The sequence below is a fragment of the Nymphalis io genome, chromosome 3, assembly GCF_905147045.1.
Source record: "Nymphalis io chromosome 3, ilAglIoxx1.1, whole genome shotgun sequence".
In the NCBI taxonomy this organism is placed as follows: Eukaryota; Metazoa; Arthropoda; class Insecta; order Lepidoptera; family Nymphalidae; genus Nymphalis; species Nymphalis io.
In genome coordinates, this window is record NC_065890.1 from 4,006,710 (window position 1) to 4,017,380 (window position 10,671).

General features: G+C 33.9%; 2 protein-coding genes across 2 annotated transcripts; one reads left to right on the forward strand and one right to left on the reverse strand.

Annotated features, from left to right (window-relative positions):
* The first annotated feature begins 524 nt into the window (after positions 1-524).
* On the forward strand, positions 525-7,373 carry LOC126781375 (lipase 3-like). Its single transcript, XM_050506333.1, has 5 exons — positions 525-671; positions 1,413-1,611; positions 1,941-2,302; positions 5,141-5,299; positions 6,885-7,373. The coding sequence occupies exons 1-5, from the start codon at positions 543-545 to the stop codon at positions 7,263-7,265; spliced, it is 1,230 nt and encodes a 409-aa protein (XP_050362290.1). The 5' UTR covers positions 525-542; the 3' UTR covers positions 7,266-7,373.
* LOC126781369 (uncharacterized) lies at positions 7,234-10,568 on the reverse strand. Its single transcript, XM_050506325.1, has 6 exons — positions 10,243-10,568; positions 9,871-9,993; positions 9,052-9,801; positions 8,302-8,422; positions 7,675-7,844; positions 7,234-7,382 (listed from the first exon to the last, which is right to left on the reverse strand). Exons 1-6 carry the CDS (start codon positions 10,456-10,458, stop codon positions 7,359-7,361), a joined length of 1,404 nt encoding a protein of 467 aa, XP_050362282.1. The 5' UTR covers positions 10,459-10,568; the 3' UTR covers positions 7,234-7,358.
* Positions 10,569-10,671: the final 103 nt, after the last annotated feature.

Below are 10,671 nucleotides of genomic sequence, written 5' to 3' on the forward strand. Positions count from 1 at the left end.
TATATGTTAGGAGTGGATTTAATTATTGTTAATGAGTTTGACCCCTTTTCCAGTGATAAAAGAATATAATAAATAAACAAGTAAGGTCATTTTAATGTTAATTCAAATGGGTAGAAAATAAAATGCATTAATAACCGGTCTGTAATTTTACAGGTAGGAACAGGCGTTCCGGTTTGAATGGTGCCCGTGTAATTATTGGTACTACAGATTATAACGACTTAGACTTATAGGCGACTTATTGACCGTGAAAAAAAAAATTAAAAAAAAAGGTTTATATTTTGAATTCGATTTCGAATCCGGCTATAAATAAAAAAAAAACTATTAAAGATAATTAAAAAAGATATACCTAAAAGAGTTCAAGACAAACAGGCGTAATTAGTAAAGTATTAAGTATATCTATTACACAAACAAACGAATTTACCTTAATAGTTACAGTATTACCCACCTTATCAGTTAATCCCTATGAAGACCGTCTTCAAATTCAGCTACTATTTCAGTGTGGTTTCTTGTAACAAAAGTGCACATTTTGATAATCTAACACAATGCCGATTACCTTGTCAATGTTCAAAATTTTTATAATAATTTATTTAACTTATTTCGTATATGCTGATGAAGAAATTCTTAACAATATTAACTTTAATGATGTAGATGAAGACGCTTCGCTGGATACTGTACGTATGTTACGCTTTTTAAATCTCGTAAAATCGTTATTTGTTAACTAAAAATATCTCTATTATTTAAAATTAATAAGAAAACGTTTAACAGTTACGGTTGATTGTGATTTTGTTAACAGAAATAATAAAGACCTTCCTATATTACTAAAAATATACAGGATATAGTAAATAAACGAATACATTATGCTTTTAAAATATATATAGCGTCCCTTTTTTTAACGCTGGAAAAACGCCTTACGCGTTTCCCCCACGGGAACAGTAGGGGGGTATGTGGGGCTCGCCGGTGTCTATGGCGCCGAGTGCGCCCCGAACATCGGAATACCCACTAAAAAACCAGCGGTACCCTTTCCGTCTTAACGAGGAGCGCCACGGGATCGCTTTCGCATGCTACCGTGGCGATATATAGCGTCTCTACCAAACTGGTTTGAGATAATTGCTATGGCATCAATTAATAATATATTTTGTATACTTCTACGATTTCATCATACAATCATTTTTTTAGTATGTAACAGTTGTAGAACAATATGCCGAAATTCGATTTTGTTTGTTTTATTTTTTATTTTTGTTAAAAATAATACACAGTAAATATATACAAGGAAAAATGTCGTTACTTATGTGAGACATTTTTAAACGTATTTAACGTGTCTTAAGATACAAAAGATTCGATATAATTTTTATATTTCAATAATATATATATATATATTAAATTGTAAAATATATAACTAAAAAATATTTCAGTTTAGTCTCGTAAGAAAGTACGGCTATCCATGCGAAATTCATCGAACGTACACGGAAGACAAATATGTTTTGGAATTGCATAGGATACCTTTTGGGATGCAAAATAGCACTGAAGAAAACAGGCCAGTTGTATTTTTACAACACGGCCTCTTGTCCTCATCTGCAGAATGGGTACTGATGGGACCAGGAAAGGGACTGGGTAAGTCTAGGTAGATGAGAGCCGAGATGGACTAGTGGTTAGAAAGTGCGAATCTTGACTGATGATCAATTTTCATGTGCTAAATTTGTGTATACTTTTTGTCGTGTCTGACGGTGAAGGAACATCGTGAGGAAACCTACATGTGGTGGATACTTTGCTAAAAAGCTGATTTTTATTTTGTAATAACGCCATAAAGAACTAATTTTATATAAAAGTAGTTATTAACCTGTTGCTAAACTATTACACAATAATAAAATATCTCTATATATATAATACTTAAAAATAAAAATGATTTAAACAGTAAATGGGAAATATTTTGTCGTTTTCAGCTTACATTTTAGCAGACTCGGGTTATGACGTCTGGATGGGAAATGCCAGAGGCAATACGTACTCACGGAAGCACGTGTCAATTAATCCATCTTCCTCAGCCTTTTGGCAGTTCAGCTGGCACGAAATAGGCTACTATGATCTACCAGCTATGATCGACTACGTGTTAAACGAGACAGGAGTCGCTAAGATTCAGTATGTTGGATTTTCGCAGGGAACAACTGCATTTTTTGTGATGACTTCAACCAAACCAGAATATAACAATAAAATTAAAGCTATGCAAGCATTAGCACCAGTTGCATTTGTTGGAAACATCAGAAGTCCTCTAATAAGAGCTCTCGCACCATTTACAAACTCTTTGGAGGTAAGGGACTTAGGACTAATTATCGTTTATAATTAACGGAATTATGATGTTAATTAGGTAGGTATTTTTTACACTTGTTTTTGTAAACGGCTATCGTCTGAGCAACACGTTAATAAAGGCATCTCTAGTATCTACATTTAATGTAGAAATGGTAACATTATTAATAAAAAAACCCCTAAATATACTTCCAGCTTCAAGTGTTATTGATACGATAGACTTATAAATGACGTTTTAAAAGCTAGTTTTTGACAGAGTTTTCTATTTTCAAAGCAATTTAATTTGCTTAGAATAGAATATCAATTCATTAATTTCATAGTTGCAACTTTATTTAAAAAGTTTAGGCTCACTAATGGAGCGACTACAAATCCGTTAACATTTTTTTAATTATGTGTTGCCATTACAAAAAATATTTCATGATCAGAAATTAATTTCAAAATTTTGCTCTGAAATAAGTATACATAAAATAAATATAAACTGTTCTATTATCTTGTTTTTCTTTCAATTATATAATAGTAAGAATTATATAAACACTTCTGTATTGATAAGAACAGGTAATATTTCATATATCTCAAGTGGATATTACTGAAAGTAGGATATTTTAAGTTGTACTTATAGCAATCAGGGCATACTTTAAAATATACAAATAAATAAAATTGAAGCGCCTATCTGTGATTTCAAAATAAGTTTACAACTTACCAGACCCGGACCAACCATTATTTTTCGTCTATCTGTTCAGGGTAATCTTCAAAATGTCTAAGAATTACAACATTTGTAATAGAGTAAGTGTATAGGAAGTATTCCAAGTTACCGTTTAGTCTTTACGACATCAAAGTCGGATTAGTCCATCAAAAGATATATAAACTTAAATCAACATATTTGTTAACCACTGTTTTAGTCATATAAGTTATTCATTATAATCACCAAAATATAAGTAGGTATTTTTATGATATAATGTTTTTTATTTACTTGAATTTACGAAAAACGAAACGACAAGACACAGATTATATACAAAATTATGATCTTTCTAGGCCCTTATATTAAAAATAGCTTATAACAGTTTGCATCAGTTTCTGAGACGTAGTTAATATTATTTTTTGATTCCATTACTAAATAGCTTTTTATGTACATTTAGAGTTTACTTAAATAAATAGCTTGCTTGGTGCAAGCCCATCGGTACCAGCCACGCATCGCATATTCTATCGCCGAACATCAATGTTCTGTTTGAAGTGTTCTGGTTTGAAAGATGGGTGAGTCAGTATAACTACAGGCACGAGAGAAATAACATCTAAGTTTCCAAGGTTGGTGGCTCATTGGCGGCGTATGGAATGGTTATAATTTCTTACGACGCCAATGTTTACTTTCATTTAATAGTCAATCAACAGCCAATCGTTATCCACTGCTGAACATAGGCCTCTCCCAAGGTGCGCCAAAGCTCCCTGTCCTCCGCCTTCCGCATCCAGTTGGTGCCCGCCACCTTCTTAAGGTCGTCGGACCACCTGGCTGGAGGGCGCCCTACTCTGCGCTTGCCGATTCGCGGTCTCCACTCTAGGACTCGTCTGCTCCAACGGCCATCGGTCCTACGACATACGTGACCAGCCCACTGCCACTTCAGCCTGCTAATTTTGCAAGCTATGTCGGTGACTCCGGTTCTTTTCCGGATAATCTCATTTCTGATCTTATCCTTAAAAGATACTTCGAGCATAGCTCGCTCCATAGCACGCTGAGCGACTTTGAATTTGTGGACTAGTCCCGCAGTTAGTGTCCACGTTTCGGCACCGTATGTCATGGCAGGTAAGACGCATTGGTTGAAGACTTTCGTCTTCAAACATTGCGGTATAGACGACTTGAGGACTTGACGAAGGTTGCCAAATGCTGTCCATCCCAAGCGAATTCTTCGATCGGCTTCCTTCTCGAAGTTGTTTCTACCGACTTGTATTATCTGTCCTAGGTAGGTATATTCACTAACAACTTCGAGAGGTTTCCCCTCGACGTATATCGGTCCCGGCACGACATGCCTATTGAACATGACCTTGGTCTTGTCCAAGCTTATACCGAGACCGACACACCGGGAAGACTCGCCTAGGCTACGCAGCATTTCGATGAGTTGTTCCAGCGACTCTGCTATGATGACGATATCGTCGGCAAATCGAAGGTGTGAGATGTACTCGCCGTTTACATTGACTCCATACCTAGTCCAATCCAGCGTCTTGAAAACGTCTTCCAACGCGTTGGTGAACAGTTTCGGGGATATTACATCCCCCTGTCTCACCCCTCTGCGCAGTTTTTTTTTTTTTTTTATAGAATAGGAAGGCGGACGAGCATATGGGCCACCTGATGGTAAGTGGTCACCAACGCTCTTAGACATTAGCATTGTAAGAAATGTCAACCATCGCTTACACCATCAATGCGCCACCAACCTTGGGAACTAAGATGTTATGTCCCTTGTGCCTGTAATTACACTGGCTCACTCACCCTTCAAATCGAAACACAACAATACCAAGTACTGCTGTTTTTGCGGTAGAATATCTGATGAGTGAGTGGTACCTACCCAGACGAGCTTGCACAAAGCTCTACCACCAGTAAATAATACAAATAGTAATTAGTATGCCTACTTAGGCATTTATTATAATTATAGGTACCATTTATATCTTAGCTATTAATCAATGTCTATTAGGAATTTACTATAATTTTGACTTATTAGGTCAAATACCAATGTTACAATCAATAGACAACGATAAATAAATAATTTGGAAATACATATGTAATCTGTAAGTCCATATCATATATTATATATTTGTTTCATCAACAATATTTATACATAATATGTTAATTTTTCAGATAATATTCAAATTATTAGGTCAAAACGAGTTTTTAGCGAACGGTAAGATCAATGAATTAGCTGGTAAAAGGTTTTGCCTCGAAGAAGCTATAACGCAAAGTCTTTGTACCAACGTGTTTTTTCTTCTGTGTGGATATAATGAGGCACAACTAAATAAGGTGAGACCTTCCATTAATTTTCAATCTTGATAAAAATTAATCATCTTGTGTCCTAAATGAAAAATTAAAAAACGTGACGGCCTCTTTTATAAAAACAGATTTCGCTCTTTCTGTCATTATTGATTTGACATCCGAAAGAAGAAGACACAGTATTATTTAACTAATCACCCCATAAGCGACATTTATAGGTAAAGTTATAACAACCTTACTTATAAACCTTGCTTAGCGAATGATTAGTTAAACAATGCTGTCTTCTTCTTTCGAATATCAAATCAATAATGACAGAAAGAGCGAAATATGTGTTTAATCAAACAGCCACTGAACATATTATTTAAGCGAACTGACGGCTTAATTCAGCAAAATAATAAAAACTATTTTCATCAATGAAATTCCGGATTAAATCAGTGACGAACGCTATTTTTTTTTTTTTTTATAGAATAGGAAGGTGGACGAGCATATGGGCCACCTGATGGTAAGTGGTCACCAAACGCCCTTAGACATTGGCATTGTAAGAAATGTCAACCATCGCTTATAGCCAATGCGCCACCAACCTTGGGAACTAAGATTTTATGTTCCTTGTGCCTGTAATTACACTGGCTCACTCACCCTTCAAACCGGAACACAACAATATCAAGTATTGCTGTTTTGCGGTAGAATATCTGATGCGCTATTTACCAAAACTGTGTCTGTAAGTTTTATTTTTGTCTCAAACGCAATACACTAAAAGCTATTTAGATACGGTATATTTTATTCATTTCATCCTATATTATTATATCAAGTTGAAAAAAATTGTTAATTTGTTCGAACGAGTTTATCTACTACTGCAGGTATGTATAACGGTTACTATTTCTCGATTCTATTTCGATCCAACTTTGACCGAATCGCAACTTGATCATTGTATTAATAGAATAGGATACCGGTTACGTTTCGATTTGACTGCGATAAAGTGACAATTTGTTAGTAACATGGACACCCTGACTGTCGATTTAAAACAAAATATCTCTTTTTTTGTATCGTAGGTAGGCAGACCTGCATTTGGTCGCCTAATGGTACTGTTCACTACCACCCATAAATACGAGCGCTGTAAGAAATATTAACTTGTCCTTACATTGCCAATGCACCACCAATTTTGGGAACTAAAATGTTATGAGCCTTGTACCTGTAGTTACACTTACTCACTCCGCCTACAAACCAGAACACAACAAAACTAAGTATTACTGTTCGGCGACAGAATATATGATGATGGTGGTACCTACCCAGACGGGCAGCCTAATTATTGAGTAAGGTTATAGACAATATGACATCACGTTACGTCCAAAGGGGTAACAACGTGAACGTGAGAGAAAACGCGCTGACGAGCTAATTATCATTAATTACAATGTTGCATGAATGTTTGTTTTAATCTCGAGAAGAATTAATGATTCTTTTTGCAGAACGCAAGTTCAGTATAGCATTATAGTATTGAATATCATTAAGTTTAACTTTTACTTAATAAGAACCAAATCACTAATCTTTTAATTTTTTAAACTTAGCTCCAAATATTTCTAAATAATTTGTATATCTATAATAAGTTTTTTTTTTTCAGACAATGCTTCCAGTGGTCCTAGGTCACACGCCAGCCGGTGCGTCAACGAGACAAATGATTCATTTCGGTCAGCTGTACAAATCGAAGAAGTTCACAAATTTCGACCACGGTTGGATATCTAATAAACGAATATATGGCACTTTTACTCCACCGGCGTATAATTTAAGTGCAATAACCGCACCGATTTATTTACACTATGGCGATAATGATTGGCTATCGAGCTCGAATGACATAGATAAATTACTGCTCGGAATAGAATCGGTGGTCGGAAAATACAGAGTGCCGCTAAATAAATTCAACCATTTAGATTTCATATTCGCTATTGACGCTAACAAACTCCTGTATAGACGTATGATGAAAATTATGTCTCGTTTCGCATGATATTCTTCTAATGATATTAAAACGATAGGACCATATCTAAGTTTATTACATACAAGCACAAATCAATTTACACCATTTTCATTGTTTTCTTTATCATAAAACATCTGTTGTTGATACCTGAAAATAAAATTAAATGTTTTTTTTTTCTATTTACAAGCTTTTTATTTCACCTGCTAATTGGTATGTCTTATATTGTAACTGTATTCAAATCACATAAAATATATTTTTGTTTATTTAAAATAGAAGCAATACAGCAATAAATATTTTTCTGTTCTAATTTGGAGGGTGAGTGAACCAATGAAACTACTGACTCAAAGGACAAGAAAAAATACACTACTTGTATAATGATACTAAAAGGCGTCATATTCAAATCTACTTTATATATTAACATAGCTAATAGAAAACTTACGAAAATCGCATCGGAAATATTGGAATGTGATGACCTTTCAGATATAGTCGGATCATAGTTATTAGTACATACTCTATGATAAGCATCAATATTAAAATCTTTTCCATTAGATTTCTTTTTATTTGCTATTTTAAGCTCTCTTTTTACAATAGCACCAAATGTATTGTGCACTGAAAATAATAAACTTTATATAAAGGAAATATTGTTTCCATACTTAGTAAATATGTTTTCAACGACATATTATGTATTTGCTAGGAATATGTCAAATAATTAAAAAGTACTAAATTGTCTATGGTCTCATCCTAGAATCTTCGATGAGATAATATGTCAGTTAACTTAATAAAAATTACCACGTAAATAGTGTATAATTGAATAAACAAAGACAATAGACATACAGCGAGAATAATATAGTATTGACATTTAAATTATTTTATCGTTGTTAGGAATATGTCAAATCATCAAAAAGTAATAAATTGTCTATGGTTTCATCTCAATATATTTAATTAGCTGTCATTATATACCACACAGTTACACCACAAGGCTACGTGTGAGTAGGTCTATATCGGAATAGTGAATTGATAAATAAACAAGACAAAAGACGTATAGCGATATTAATAAAATCGTCACCTTTTGTTAAAACTTCAATGGGATCCTCATTTTTCTTGAGGTGATTATCAATTAAGGTATCCTTTGTTATTATGGTATTTGTTTTATGCAGTACTTGCAGCATTGATACGTGTCTGTAATTCTTTAAAAAAAATAATGTTTAATTGTGATTATTTACAAAAATTCTTTTGATAAGCGTTTGTCTAATATTAAAGTATAGATATAGATAAAGCCTCTGTACGAAGTAGTACGTAAGTCGTTAGATATTTTAGAAAACCAAATATTTATTAGCAGAAGTGAGCATGAGCGACTGCAGCCACGGCGGCCATTCTCAAAGGAGACTAGTCTTCTGCGTAGGACATATTATAGAGTACAAGTGTGCGCGCAAACACAAATGCACTCACTGTTCTTTCAATCTCATAATCTGTTGGGACGGCAATTCCGAATCGACCAGAAAGAGTTAAGGCGCAGGACCAGGAGGACGTGCTTTACAAGGTATGGGCATGTAAAAATCTCTTCATTTCAATGAGGCAAACATTATTGTATGTTGGTAATCGTAATCGTAATCCCTTATGCTTGAATTCCCTTTTTGATCTCTATTAAATCTAATAATAGAGAGCCATATCAATAGAGAGTGCATCTGTGCTAGCACACACACTTGTACGTTATAATATTATTCTGATATTATGATATTTGACACAACATATTAGCTAAGTATCGAAATATAAGAAAACAGAAATATACATATATGTGAGTATAAGCATAGATTACCTTATTTTTACATTTTTTCATAGTTATAATCATTTCCGATTCAATGTCTTTGACAGGTTCAGCGTCAATATCTTCGAAATAACATTCATAAGGCTTTGGTAGAACAGCGTTACTATCAGTAACGAATACGGGTGTGTATGATGGTACAACAGTATTACGCATATTACGCAGTTCAAGTTTTAATGAGACATTCTCCCTTTTCAATTGTCTCAATTCATCGTGTTGTTGATTAAATTGTTGTTGTAAATAATCTAAATTGTATTTATATAATACGTTTTCTTCTTTATTTATGCCATTAGTACCACACCCGACATCAACAGTTTTGAATTTAAACGAAGTACACCTGCTTATTTTTTTACATAATGATGCTGAGTTTTGTTTACTGACATCACAGCAATATATTGAAAAATTAGTGTCTGTAGAGGCATCCTTTTTAGTAATATTGTTTGCTCTTTGTAAAGTTACATTGCTTATATGTTTTGAGGGTGGTGCCAAAGAATTCAGGCTGAGCTGTTCTTTTATGAAAGGCGTTAAACTCTTTACAAAAAGTGCCTCTTCTACTACTTCCTGTTGCCATATTCTAGCGATATCTTTGACACTGTTATTGCTATACTGGCTACCATCGCTTTCAGTGCCTTTAGGAAACTTTACTTTAAATACTCTCTCCAAAATTATCCTCCAAAACATTTTTATGCTCTTTAGAGCTTCCAAACATCGTTCGCAAGGCCAGTGAGTAGTTTCGAATTCCTCCTGTTAATTTTTTTATTAAAATAGTAATAAAAATATATAGTTAAACTTTGACAATAAGTACCTACTAACCTCCTCGAAATATTTTTGAAAATTTTCTTCGTCTTTAAAACAGTTTTTAATTACATGACAAGAGTTGCAGATGCTATCAAGAACTACTTTAGATTTACAATCCGGGTGACATTTTGGCGTAACCTGAAAACATTATTATAAAGTGTCTTAATTTTGAGGTGAAATAAAAGGCTTTATTCAAAGTGAAAATTGTTATAAAAGGACCTAGGTTCCACAGGTTCCTCTATATAATGACGATATTAATAGACTGTTAAAAATTTGCAGTGAAAACTAACTGCATACTTCTAATGTTAATATAGCAACATCCTTTTCAAAATTAACGTAGAAAACAAGCATGATGCAAATAAATTAATAGAAAAGTCAGTCCCATACTTTTCCGCGCCGTCTCCAAGTCATCATTCTTAGAGAGCTGGTTACCGTGGAAACAGGAATTACATAAATCGGCATATCACACTTTATCCAATCCCTGAGGTACCTAACTCGAGTGTCAGTATCATGACTCCATGCTCTAATGTCAAAGCATGACTCATAAGATTTAATTTTGCCTTCGTTACGAGCTAACAGTTTTACTCTATTAGGGTTAAGCATTGAACAAAACAAAATTGTCAAAAATTCACTTAAACCTAATAGTTAACATATTTTGAATTTACTAAGCGTTTTAAATATACATTATAATTTTGATTCTCGAAATTGACATACGTCAGTAGTGATTGGTTTAACAAAACTGCACGAATATCCTCGGCAGCATTACTCACATATATGTATGTATTTAAATAATACCTCAAGAGTGAAATCTTAAAA

Bases quoted from the DNA above. Each gene is read 5' to 3' on its own strand.
- LOC126781375 (XM_050506333.1), top strand. From the start codon at position 543: ATGCCGATTACCTTGTCAATGTTCAAAATTTTTATAATAATTTATTTA. The intron at 672-1,412 runs GTACGTATGTTA...AAAATATTTCAG, and splicing joins AAGACGCTTCGCTGGATACT to TTTAGTCTCGTAAGAAAGTA. The intron at 5,300-6,884 runs GTGAGACCTTCC...TTTTTTTTTCAG, and splicing joins ATGAGGCACAACTAAATAAG to ACAATGCTTCCAGTGGTCCT.
- LOC126781369 (XM_050506325.1), bottom strand. From the start codon at position 10,458: ATGCTTAACCCTAATAGAGTAAAACTGTTAGCTCGTAACGAAGGCAAA. The intron at 9,994-10,242 runs GTATGGGACTGA...TAATGTTTTCAG, and splicing joins CTTGGAGACGGCGCGGAAAA to GTTACGCCAAAATGTCACCC. The intron at 8,423-9,051 runs GTAATCTATGCT...TTTTTTTTAAAG, and splicing joins TGAAAAAATGTAAAAATAAG to AATTACAGACACGTATCAAT.